The 13022-nt window shown below is 39.0% G+C and overlaps 1 protein-coding gene across 14 annotated transcripts in view; it reads right to left on the bottom strand.

Annotated features, from left to right (window-relative positions):
• Positions 1-13022, bottom strand: part of AOPEP (aminopeptidase O (putative)) — a 360558-nt gene that overhangs the window by 329089 nt on the left and 18447 nt on the right. For all 14 annotated transcript variants that reach the window (XR_016510539.1, XR_016510536.1, XR_016510537.1 and 11 more), the window contains exon 2: positions 12553-12719. Coding sequence is in view for 10 of the 14 variants with exons in the window: in XM_090274018.1 (XP_090130144.1) it covers positions 12553-12719 (167 nt within the window). In the remaining 4 variants the exon portion in view is untranslated. The remainder of the gene's footprint in view (positions 1-12552; positions 12720-13022) is intronic.

The raw sequence follows: 13022 nt of genomic DNA, 5'->3' as shown, positions 1-13022 counted from the left end.
TCTGTCACATTACACAGAACACATTTATTCAACAAATAAGTATTAAGCACCTATTATAGACAAAGCACTGGGTCTCTGTGCTTAATAGGTTAGCTACATTTTGGCAGGGAATACAGGCCAACAACAACAAATAGGCTAACATTTCTGTCTGCCCAAATGACATTATGCTGAGGAAGTTAAATAATAAAGGAGCCAAACAAGTCAATCTAAATCTATGGCCTTGATTTAGCCCTCTTGAAAAAAAAGATAGTGGTTTCTCAGCTAATAAAATTCTTATGATGGTCATCAGGCTACAATCTAAACCATTAGCCTTCTTTTTCACAGACAGCCAGGAGGAGTGATTTCCCTCATGTATCTAGGGTTCAGAGGCCCACCTTCTGATTTCCATCTTTTGTCCATGGGCTACTGTCATTTCTGCCCCCGTTATCTGCCTCATTACATTATGCTGCTCCCAGGTGCTTTCCTTCTTTCAGGAAATCAGCTGATGCCTGGCAAATGTGCTAATCAGGTTGATGTGACACTGTGATGTAACCTGAGTTGAGAGTCAGGTTTTGCCACTCATATTTTCACGGTTAGCTCATCCTTTTAAAGGGCATTGTGCACAAGAGAGGAGGGGTCTTATGAGACCAATCTACAAATCTAGAAAACATGACTTAGAAAGAAAGTAGTATTTTATATCCACATACCATTGTTTTCCTAAGGAGTGCAGGGACGGAGACATTATTCCTTGCTCAGAACAACAACTTTGGAACTGGCAGAGTTTGTCAGTCCTCTTCCCTGGTTGTCCTCTGGTGAACCCAGCTGTGGGCCACAGGAGGAACAGCAGCATCAGGCAGAGTTCTTGCCCCTTTTCAAACCTCCCTCAGTTTGAATTGGTAGTGTAAATGTTACGAACATAAGCAAATCGCAACTAGCATGTACTTTATTTTAACTCTGTGCTGAATTGGTAATTCTGAAAAAAGGTCCACAGATATATTCATTCCTGGAGGTATGAAAATTTTTCACAAAAATTTTCAAGTCAATTTTTTTATTTTTTTTTATTTTTATTGTTTTTCTGTTATAATTGTCCTACTATTCCCCTCATTGCTACCCACAAGCCTACCCCTTCACCCACAGTCCATCCCGACCCCGTTGTCCATGTTCATGGGTTATTTATACTAGTTCCTTTGCTAAACCTTTCCCCTACTTACCCCCTTCCCTCCCACCCCCCGCCCCCCTGATAACTGTTACTCTGTTTCTTGTTCAATTTTGTTCATTTATTTGTGTTGTTCATTAGTCTCCTGTATTGGGTGATAGCATATGGTATTTTTCTTTCATTACCTGGCTTATTTTGCTAAGCATAATTCTCTCTAGTTCCATCCATATGGTCGCAAATGGCAGGAGTTCCTTCTTTCTTTCTGCTGCATAGTATTCCATTGTGTAAATGTACCACAGTTTTTTGATCCACTCATCTACAGATGGGCACTTGGGTTGTTTCCAGCACTTGGCTATTGTAAACAGCGCTGCTATGATCATAGGGGTGCGTAAGTTCTTTTGAATTAGGGTTTGAGGATTCTTCAGGTATAATCCGAGTAGTGGAATCGTTGGTTCAAAAGGAAGTTGCATTTTTAGTTTTTTGAGGAAATTCCATATTGTTTTCCATAGTGGCTGCACCAGTCTGCATTCCCACTAACAGTGAACTAGGGTTCCCATTTCTCCACGTCCTCGCTAGCACTTGTTTTTTGTTGATTTGTTGATAATGGCCATTCTGACTGGTGTAAAGTGGTATCTCATTGTGGTTTTTATTTGCATCTCTCTAATGGCTAGTGATGTTGAGCATTTTTTCATATGCCTCTGGACCCTCTGCATATCCTCTTTGGAGAAGTGTTTGTTCAGGTCCTTTGCTCATTTTTTAATTGGGCTGTGTCTTCTTTGTGTTGAGATGTGTAAGTTCTTTATATATTTTGGAAATCAATCCCTTGTCTGATGTATCATTGGCAAATATGTTTTCCCATATGGTTGGTTCCCTTTTAATCTTGCTGATGTTTTCTTTTGTTGAGCAGAAGCTCTTTAGTTTGATGTAGTCCAATTTGTTTACTTTTTCCTTTATTTCCCTTGTCTTAGGAGATATATCAGTGAAAATATTGTTACGTGGGATATCTGAAATTTTTCTGCCTATGTTTTCCTCTAAGATTTTTATGGTGTCATGTCTTAGAGTTAAGTCTTTGATCAATCTTGAGTTTTTTCTGGTGTGTGGTGTAAGTTGGTGGTCTAGTTTCATTTTTTTTTGCACGTCCTTGTCCAGTTCTCCCAGCATCATTTGTTGAAGAGGCTCTTCTCATTCCATTTTATGTTGCTTCCCCCTTTGTCAAATATTAGTTGACCATAGAGGCCTGGGTTTATTTCTGGACTCTCTATTCTGTTCCATTGATCTATATGTCTGTTCTTATGCCAGTACCAGGCTGTTTTGATTACAGTGGCCTTGTAGTATAGTTTGATATCAGGTATTGTGAGTCCTCCTATTGCCTTCTTCTTCCTCAAGAATGCTGTAGCTATTCGACCTCTTTTTTGATTCCATATAAATTTTTGAAGCACTTGTTCCAGGTCTGTGAAATGCGTTGCTGGTATTTTAATATGGATTGCATTGAATGTATAAATTGCTTTGGGTAGTATGGACATTTTAATGATGTTGATTCTTCCCATCCATGAACATGGTATATGCTTCCATTTATTTGTATCTCCCTTAATTTATTTTTTCAGGGTTACGTAGTTTTCTGAGTATAGGTCTTTTACTTCTTTGGTTAAATTTATTCCTAGGTACTTTATTTTTCTTGTTGGTATAGTAAATGTATTATTTTTTTGTTTTTTTGTTTGTTTGTTTGTTTTTTCTAGTTTCTATCTCTGATATTTTATTGTTGGTGTATAGAAATGCCTTTGACTTCTGGATAGTGACTCTGTACCCTGCTATATTGCCAAATTCACTTATTAGGTCGAGAAGTTTTTTGGTGGAGTCTATAGGGTTTTCTATGTATACTATCATGTCATCTGCAACAAGTGAGTTTTACTTCTTCTTTCTCAATTTGGATGCCTTTTATTTCTTTTTCTTGTCTGGCTGCTGTGGCTAGAACTTCCAATACTATGTTGAATAGGACTGGAGAGAGTGGACATCCTTATCTTGTTCCTGATCTCAGGGGGAATGCTTTCAGTTTTTGTCCATTGAGTATGATGTTGGCTTCAGGTTTCTCATATATGGCCTTTATTATGTTGAGGTATGCTCCCTCTATTCCCATTTTGCTGAGTGTTTTTATCATAAATAGGTGTTGTACTTTATCAAAAGCTTTTTCTGTATATATTGATATGATCATGTGGTTTTTGTCTTTCTTTTTGTTTATGTGGTGTATTACGTTTATTGATTTGCGAATATTAAACAATCCTTGCATCCCTGGGATAAATCCCACTTGATCGTGGTGTATGATCTTTCTAATGTGTTGCTGGATCCGGTTTGCCAATATTTTGTTGAGGATTTTAGCATCTATGTTCATCAGCGATATTGGCCTGTAGTTTTCTTTCTTTGTTGTGTCTTGATCTGGTTTTGGAATTAGGGTAATACTGGCCTCATAGAAAGAGTTTGAGAGTCTTCCCTCTTCTTGGATTTTCTGGAATAGTTTGAGAAGAGTAGGTGTTACTTCTTCCCTAAATGTTTTGTAAAATTCGCCTGTGAAGCCATCTGGTCCAGGGCTTTTGTGCACCGGGAGTTTTTTGATTACTGTTTCAATTTCACTCTTTGATATCGGTCTGTTCAGGCTTTCTGCTTCTTCTTGGTTCAGTTTTGGAAAACTATATGTTTCCAGAAATTTGTCCATTTCATCTAGGTTGTCAAGTTTCTTGCCATACAGTTGTTTGTAGTAATTTCTTACAATCCTTTGTATTTCTGTGATATCCGTCGTGATATCTCCTTTTTCGTTTCTGATTTTGTTGATTTGGGTTCTCTCTCTTTTTCTCTTGATGAGCCAGGCTAAAGGCTTGTCGATTTTGTTTATCTTTTCAAAGAACCAGCTCTTACTTTTGTTGATCTTTTGAATTGCTTGTTTAGTCTCTATGTCATTTAATTCTGCCCTGATATTGACTATTTTCTTTCTTCTACTCGTTTTGGGCTTTGTTTGTTGTTGTTGTTCCAGTTCTTGTAGCTGTAGGGTTAGATTTTTTATTTTGGATTCTTTTATCCCTTTTAGGTAGGCCTGTATTGCTATGAACTTTCAGGACTGCTTTCACTGTATCTCATAGGTTTTGGGCTGTTGTGTGCTCATTATCATTTGTTTCCAGAAACTTCTTGATTTCTTCCTTGATGTCATTGTTAACACAGTCATTATTTAATAGCATATTATTCATTCTCCATGAATTTGAATGTTTTTGAGTTTTTTCCCTGAGGTTCATTTCTAGTTTCAGGGCATTGTGATCTGAGAAAATCCTCGATATAATTTCAATTTTCTTGAATTTGTTGAGGCTTATTTTGTGTCCTACCATGTGGTCTATCTTTGAAAATATCTCATGTGCATTTGAAAAGAATGTATATTTTGCTTCTCTGGAGCAAAAAGTTCTATATATATCAATTAAGTCCATTTTATCTAGAGTGTTGTTCAATGCCTCAACATCCTTGGTGTTTCTTTGCTGTGAAGATCTGTCCATTGTTGACAATGGAGTATTAAAGTCCCCTACTATGAGTGTGTTGCTGTTGATATATATTTTGTAGTCTTCCTTATTTTCCTTATATATTTTGGTGTACCTACGTTGCGTGCTTATATGTTTACAAGGGTTATATCTTCTTGATGGATTGTTCCCTTAAGTATTATAAAATGTCCTTCTTTGTCTCTTTTTATGGTCTTTGCTGTGAAATCTGTTTTGTCTGATATAAGTATTGCTACCCCAGCTTTTTTTTCATGTCCATTTGCTTGGAATACTTTTTTCTATCCCTTCACTTTCAGTCTGTGTAGATCTTTTGTTTTGAGGTGTGTCTCTTGTAGACAGCATATATGTGGGTCATGTTTTCATATCCAATCCGCTACCTTATGTCTTTTGATTGGAGCATTTAATCCATTTACATTTAAGGTTATTATTGACAGGTATTTATTCATTTCCCTTTTTTTCCTGTGTTCCTCTCCGTCTCTCTTTTTCTTCTTTTTCTTGCAGCATTCCGTTTAGCACCTCTTGCAAAGCTGGTTTGGTGGAGATGTATTCTTTTAGTCTTCCTTTGTCTTGGAAACTCCTTATTTCACCTTCCATTTTGAAGGAGAGCCTTGCTGGGTAAAGTATTCTTGGTTGTAGGCCTTTGTTTTTCATTGCTTGGAATATTTTTTGCCAATCCCTTCTGGCTTGTACTGTTTTTGTTGATAAATCAGTTGATAGCCTTATCGGAGCTCCCTTGTATGTTATATGCTGGTTTTCTCTTGCTGCTTTTAGGATTCTCTCTTTGTCTTTGAATGTTGCCATTTTAATTATGATGTGCCTTTGAGTAGGCCTTTTTGGATTCATTTTCATTGGGACCTTCTGTGCTTCCTGGACTTGCATGACTTTTTCTCTCATCAAGTTAGCAAAATTTTCTGTCATTACTTTTTCAATAAGGTTTTCTATCCCTTGCTTCTCTTCTTCTCCTTTTATCCCTATGATTCGAATGTTGTTTCATCTCATGTTCTCCTGCAGTTCTCTTAAAGCCTGTTCACTCCTTTTCAGTCTTTTTTCATTTTGTTGTATTGTTTGGGAATTTTTTTCTACATTGTCCTCTAACTCACTGATCCGGTCCTCTGCTTCATTTAGCCTCCTTTTGATTGATTCTACTGTGTTCTTCAGTTCAGAAATTGTATTCTTCACTTCTTCCTGGTTCTTGTGGTAGTTTCTATGTCTTTTTTATGCTGGTATAGTTTTCAGTAAGCTCCTTATAGCTTCCCTGGAGCTCTTTATAGCTCCCCTGGAGATTGTTATAATTTTCTTTGAGTTTGTCGAGTTCATTGAGTTTCTTCATTACTATTGTTTTGAATTCCATGTCTGATAGCTTGCTCGCTTCTATGTCATCTATCCTTCCTTCTGAGAATTTCTCCTTTCTTTTTGGTGGAGTGTTGTTTCTGTTTGGTGGGGTGTTATTCCACCTCCCCATTTTGGGCACTGGTTTTATTTCTGCTTCTTAGATTGATCTGCTTTTATTTTATGCCTTTATGGTGTGAACTTCTCATATACAATTGTTGAGTTGCTAGACACTTAGAATGAACCAGTCTGCTTAAATGATTTTTCCCGTAGCACTTGGGATGCTTCTGTACTGGGACCTAGTCTGCTGCTCTTCCAGCTCTTTCTCAAGGGCCAGCACCCAAAAGTTATTACAAAGTGCCTCTAGTTCATTTCACTGTCCTTTGTCCTTAGCCAGAGGCAAGTGAGTTCCCTTGTGAAGGCCAGGGCGGGTTGACCCGTTGTGCACCAGGGTGGGTGGGTCCAAGGCAGACTGGTTGCTCTCCCATTCCGGTGGAGGGGGAGACTTCTACTCGCCAGTGGGCGGGTTTGTTGTGGACCTACTGGAGTGGGTCGCGCAATGGTTTGACGCCCACTGGGGCGTGCCCAGGTGGCACCTGGGTGCAGTGGCCGGTGTGTTGGTTTGGCGCCTATTGAGGTGGGCCAGAGGTTCCTGGGCGCAGCAGCAGTGTGTGCCTGCATGCGGCATTGGGCGCGCTAGCCTCGAGCCCACTGGGTTGCGCGCCCAGGTGACACCTGAGCACGGTGGCTGGCACGTTCATTTGGCGCCTGTTGGAGCCGGCAGGGGTGCTTGTGTGCACGCGGTGGCCTGCACGCTAGCCTCACGCCTGCTGAGCTCTGCCCAGGCAGTTGGTTTTTTGCCCCCGGACACCTGTGCATGGTGGAGGTGGGCATCTGTGAGTTGAGGCCGCCCGCTGTTCTTGCGCTCACTTGGGCGTGCATGAGTAGTGCCTAGGCAAGTGGCCGGCGCATTGGTTTGGCACCTATTGGGGCAGGCCAAGGGTGCCTGCGCAAGGTGGCCTGCGTGCCCAGCAGGTTGATTTTGTGCCTGTTGTGGCGGGGCTGCAGGCACCTGAGCACGGCGGAGGTGGGCGTCTGTGCCTGTCCTCTGGTGCGTTGATTTTACGCCTGTTGGGGCGGGCCCAAGGGGCACCTGGACGCAGCGGCCAGTGACTTGGTTGCACGCCTGGGCCAGTGGACGGGGGCACCTCCCTGTGCGCGCTCGTGTGACCCAGGGGAAGGGTTGGGGAGTGGGCGAGTGCACTTCTGCACCTGTGGTCCTCAAGAATCTCATCCCACCCCTAACCTCTCCTCCCCTCTCCGCAGACTACAAGAGAAAAATATAATAAAAACACGTTCTTACATATACAACAGTACACTGTTTCTTACCTCTCAGCGCCAGATGCCACCTGGCCCACTCCTGGCTCTGCCAGCAGGCAGAGCCCCGCTCTCCTCCCGATTCCTCTCTGGGGAAGCCTGTGGTCCCCAAAAAGCCTTTGTGTACTTCCAGCTGCAGCTCGGGTAGCCACCCCAGTCAGAAATCCCGTCTTGTCCCTTATTTTTCCGCTATCCTCACTAAACAGGTTGTTCCCAGATGTTTTTTCTCTAATCCAGCAGTGCCATGGCTCGACTCCTGCCAGTGTCCAGCTGCTCACTGAGATGTTCTGTCTGCAATTAGTCCAAACTACAGACGGGTCTCTGGAGCCTGAAAGCACAGCCTCCCCTCACTCCTCCGCCATCTTCCAAAATTCAAGTCAATTCTTATTTTAATTTTTATGATTACTCTCAAATAGATAGACGACAGACAGATATTGAAGGGGTCAGAAGGCTTTTTTCTGTAAAGGGCCAGTTAGTAAATATTTTAGGCTTTTCAGGTAATACAGTCTTTATTTCACCTGTTCAGCTCTGCCATTGCAGCACCAAAGTAGCTATCGACAAGGGCCAAATTCCAATAAAATGTTATTTCCAAAAATGGGCAGGGGGCTAGATTTGGCCAGTCGATTGGATTATCCAGATATAACCAAGTACTGCCAAACAATCTCAGAGTTCACATGTGCATTAGTAGTTATGACAACACAGGGACATGCAGCACTGCTGTAATTATTGAGAGACAACGAGAAAAGAGCATAAAGATGATGCTTTTTATGAGTATAGGCTAAATGACATCACAGCATTCCACGTAAGCCAAAGCTTTCCACCATATGGAAGGAAAGTGGTGGAGAACGAGATCATCACATGGCTCAAACACAACAATCTCCAAAGAACCTTCATGAAGCCATGAGGAGCACATTCATATTGTGAAGGGAAATTACACTTCAACCAAATATTAATCTTTAGATTAAATTTAAGTTGTTCATTTGAATTTTACTGATTTAATAGTTTGGTCTATGCTTTATTAATAATTTTATTTTGGCTTTATAGATGTGTAAGAGTTATAAGCATACAGAGTTTATATCTGCTCTTAACATTTACAGTTTTTAAAATATCATTCTAATATAAATAATTTCAGTCAACCCTAGTGAGCCAAAAGATATAATTTTTCCCTGTAAAAAAGAAAAATAATGCTCAAATTTGTGAAACACTGCTAAACACAAGCCTTTATATCTCAATGGCAGGGCCAAATCATGGATGCGAAAGTATGCAGGCATGGTGAGGTGGGCGCAGGGAGCACCACACAGCACTGTGAATGGTATCGGTACTGCGAGTAGACCTCTCTAGACAACAATGGAGGCTGGAGGTGTCCAGGTACCAAAGCCTGCTTGACATTGCAGTGTTTCATGTACTCAATCAATTTCAGCATGTCAGGGAACCAAGGAGAAAGGATAGAGAAAGAGCCTGTGTGTATCAGTAACCTCTCAACTGTTGGACAAAGAGGGGGTTTCAGGCAGGACACATGTGGACAGTGAATGGAGAGAAGAGAAATTCATATACTTTATCCTGTCTGCTGGTACACAGCATTATTTATCATAATGGCTAAAAAGAAATCAAATGTCTGTCAAAAGGTGAGAGGATTAACAAACTGGTTTATTCATATAATGGACTACTATTCACCAATTAAAAAAATAATAATAAACTATTGACACCCACAAAAATATGGATGTATCTTACAAACATTATGCTGATCAAAGAAGCTAAACACAAAATATGCATGGAATGACTCCGTTTGTAATAATCTTTAGCCGAGCTAAAACTAATCTATAAATATGGAAATTGGGTCAGTAGTTGACAGGAGTGGGGTTAGGGAAGAATGACTTAAGGAGCTATGACAAAGGCACAAGGGGAGTCCTAGGATAAAGGAAACTTTCTACATCTTTATAGGGGTGCCGATTAATTAAATATGTGTATTTGTCAAACTTCATTGAACAAGATTTAAACTGTATGCATTTTATTACATGAAAATTATACTTTAATAAAGTTGAATAAAAACAACGATACCCATAACTAGCTCTTTTCTAGAAAAACTGTGAATTACATAAATTAAAAAAGTCTATGAGCCTTTAAGCAGGAAAACCAGACTTTCAAATAATTTTTTTTTTAATTGGTATCAGATTTCTCCTCAGAAATGCTAAGGAAGGAACAATAATGAAAATGTTTACAGTCGTTTAAGAGAGAAGTGAAGTCTTAAGAGTTTTATACCTAGCCAAGGATTGTTCATAAGTGAATACAACAAAAAGCCAGCCTAAATATGGGAGGGCTCATAAAATATACCACACATCCACCCTTCTAGAGAAAAAAAAAATATTGAAATGATTTCCCAGGTGACTAAGGGATGATTCACACTTAAAAGCTCAAGAATAAAGATAATCTAAATACTTATTGCAAATGTGATTTGAAACTAGATGAAGATGTAAAACAATAATTCTAATTCCTAGAAGAGAATATATAATAAAAAACAAAATATAGAGATAATATGAGTCCTAAACCCCAAATTGTATTTATTAAAACTATGGAATGTCGGTGAGTGAAGATGATAGAACTGGATGCCCATTAAATTCCTCATTTGACACAGAGTGAAGAGCTATTGGTTCACTAAATTGTAAAAGACCCATTTATGGAATATTCTATAGTCATAAAAATTGTGAGAAAACTCTTTACATTTAGATATGAAATTATCTGAAATCATCTGTAAGACAAATTTATTCTAAAGGGTGAGGTACAATACAAAAATATGTACAGCATGCTTTGATTTGTGTAACAAAAGAGGAAAAATATATATTATACAAAGGGAACTGGAGACTCTGATACCCATGGAAGAAGAGTTACTGGGTAGCTGGGAACTAGGAGTATAAAGGAGACTTTATTGCAATTTTTTGTCCTTTGTTCATTTGTAAATGAACAACATAAATGTGACATTTTTAAAACTAAAAATTTTGAATGTATTGTTTTGTTTTTATTTTGAGAATCAACTAAATACTCCTTGAAGACTCTAGTACATGTGTAAATCTGATTTATGATAAAGGAGATTCCACAAATCGGAAAGACTCGATGAATGATCTTGGGGCAACTGATTTCCTATTTGGAAAAAAAAAGTCCCAATTTCACAATTCTAACCAGAATAAAAAACAAACAGATTAAAGATTAAATAAAAAAATTTAGTCCTGGCTGGTGTGGCTCAATGGATGGAGCACCAGCCTGTGAACCAAAAGGTCACCAGTTTGAGTTCCAGTCAGGGCAGATGCCCGGGTTGCAGGCCAGGTCCCCTGTGAGGGGGTGGGGGGTGCATGAGAAGCAACCACACATTAATATTTCCCTCCCTCTCTTTCTCCCTCCATTCCTCTCTCTCTAAAAATAAATAAATAACAAATCTTAAAAATATTTTAATTAAATAATAATATTAAAACAGATGAATCACAGATCAAAGAGTAATTTGACAAAGTTGACTAAATAAATATGATCAGAAACATATTAAATTAAAAGGCATACTAAAAACTGGGAAGTTTACTTTTCTCAAATATGATGAGATTAATATCTTTTTATCTCTTAAAGAGCCAATCAAATTAAAAGACAAAATAAACTTTAGAAAAACCTCACTAAAGCCTCAGAATAAAAATGAGCAAAGGAAATGACAGATAGGAAATGAAAAAGGTTAAGAAATATATAAGGACATGCAAAATCTCATTGATAATCGAAGTCATCCAAGTTCAAGCTAGACCTTTTCTTGACTATTGAATGGGTGGAGTTACTAGGAAAAAGGGATGCTCGTAACTACTAATAGGTATAAAAAATGTATTATTGGTACAACCTTTCTGGGAAACAACTTGGGATATGTACCAACAGCCTTATACGTGCTGAAAACTTTGACTCAATAATTCTAATTTTATACTAAATGTCTCCTTGGGAACTTAATGCAACTTCTTTTGTAGTAGGAAAAAACCTGGAAACAATAAAAATGTCTAATGCAAAAATGTTGAAATATGATATATTCATACAATAAAATATTATGCAGACGTTAAAAATTATAGTTTTGAAAAATATTTAATGACCTGGAAAACATTCAAGATACACCGTAAGTAAAAAGAAAAAACTGTTACATGCTACGACTACTATTGTTTTTTAAATATTTTATTTCTTTATTTTTAGAGAGAGGGGAAGAGAAGGAGAAAAAGAAGGGAGAAATATCAATGTGTGGTTGCCTCTCATGTGCCCCAAACTGGAGACCTGGCCCTCAATCTAGGCATGTGCCCTGACTGGGAATCAAACTGGCGGCCCTTTGGTTCACAGGCCAGCGCTCAATCCATTGAGGCACATCAGCCAGAGATATGACTTACAATTTTGAAATGACAATACATACATACAGACTTGAAATACTCGAGGGAAATGGAACAAAATGTTAGCAACCATTTTCTCTAAAATTATTTTATTTTATTACTTTTAATTTTCTGTAAAATTTAAAGATTTTATAAGTATGTGAGAGGAGACACTATATTTCAAATGAAGAAATATTACAATTACAAAAATTTTACTTGGCATCAACATGTTCAGGCTCTCAACTGAAAGAATTAATTACTGCAATAAGCAAGTAAGTCCCAGACAAAACCTCGACAACACGTTAGCACTTGCCTTCTGTCTTTCTTATATACCTTTGGTTCAGAATTCCATGGGCAAACAGTGTTTGGAACAGAGATGCTTTACTAGGAGCTCTAGTGGGCCAGCCAACAGGAGCACTATCACTCAATGTAATGAATAACCTTGTGCAGGCTCCATGACCAAACCACAGACAACTCAACTGTAACGGGGTTTCCATGACACACTTGCCCGCCCAGAAAGTCTTAACCAAGACCACCCACTGATGATGGCCCACAAACCACCGGGTCAAAGAAACTGCTGAAATAATCTAGGAATTAAGTCTGGCACAAAGAGTGCCACATGCCATGCCCAGGCTTCCAAATGTCCCTCGTCCTCCCCACTGTTTTCTATGGCAGGATGTTTTCAGTATGTTCATTCTAACCCAACTAATAAAGGAGCTCTTTAAAGTTGTGAAAAACACTGCGTATTGGGTTCCTGGGTCCAGCATGAGTGCCATACATAAAGAAGGACAGAACAACACATGTACAGTACCTTCCTGATGCTGTGTTGGCTTGGCAGAATTTTCCCCACTCATTAAAACAACAAAAGACGCAGCTGCTCGGACTGTGGCCTGCCATGTTGACATGGCAACAGGTGGCTCCTGGCATGGAAAAAGGGCCCTGTTGTTTATGGGAGATCCCATAGTATAAACACATGGCCTGCAAAAGAAAGACAAGAAAACAAAGGGAGAGAATCTTTAAAATAAGTTGTCACTTTTCTCACCACCATGGTAGAGAAGGTTAAGTTGAGCTTTCAGAGAGAAAACATTTGAGGCTTTGTAGTGGACTGGTTTCAACACTTTTTGAACTTAAACTGCCAAGGACTGGCTAACTGGTAATTTCTCCCAAATAAATTACTTAAATATGTAAAGAGAGTTTTTGTTAAGGGAAAAATATTTTTTGGTTAAAGTTTTAAACACTAGTCTGCCAAGTTAAAATTTATATTACCCTTGCCCCTCCCCT

This window comes from Furipterus horrens, unplaced genomic scaffold, assembly GCF_987537825.1.
Source record: "Furipterus horrens unplaced genomic scaffold, mFurHor1.1.pri manual_scaffold_4, whole genome shotgun sequence".
NCBI lineage: Eukaryota > Metazoa > Chordata > Mammalia > Chiroptera > Furipteridae > Furipterus > Furipterus horrens.
This window is presented reverse-complemented; position numbering and strand designations above follow the sequence as displayed.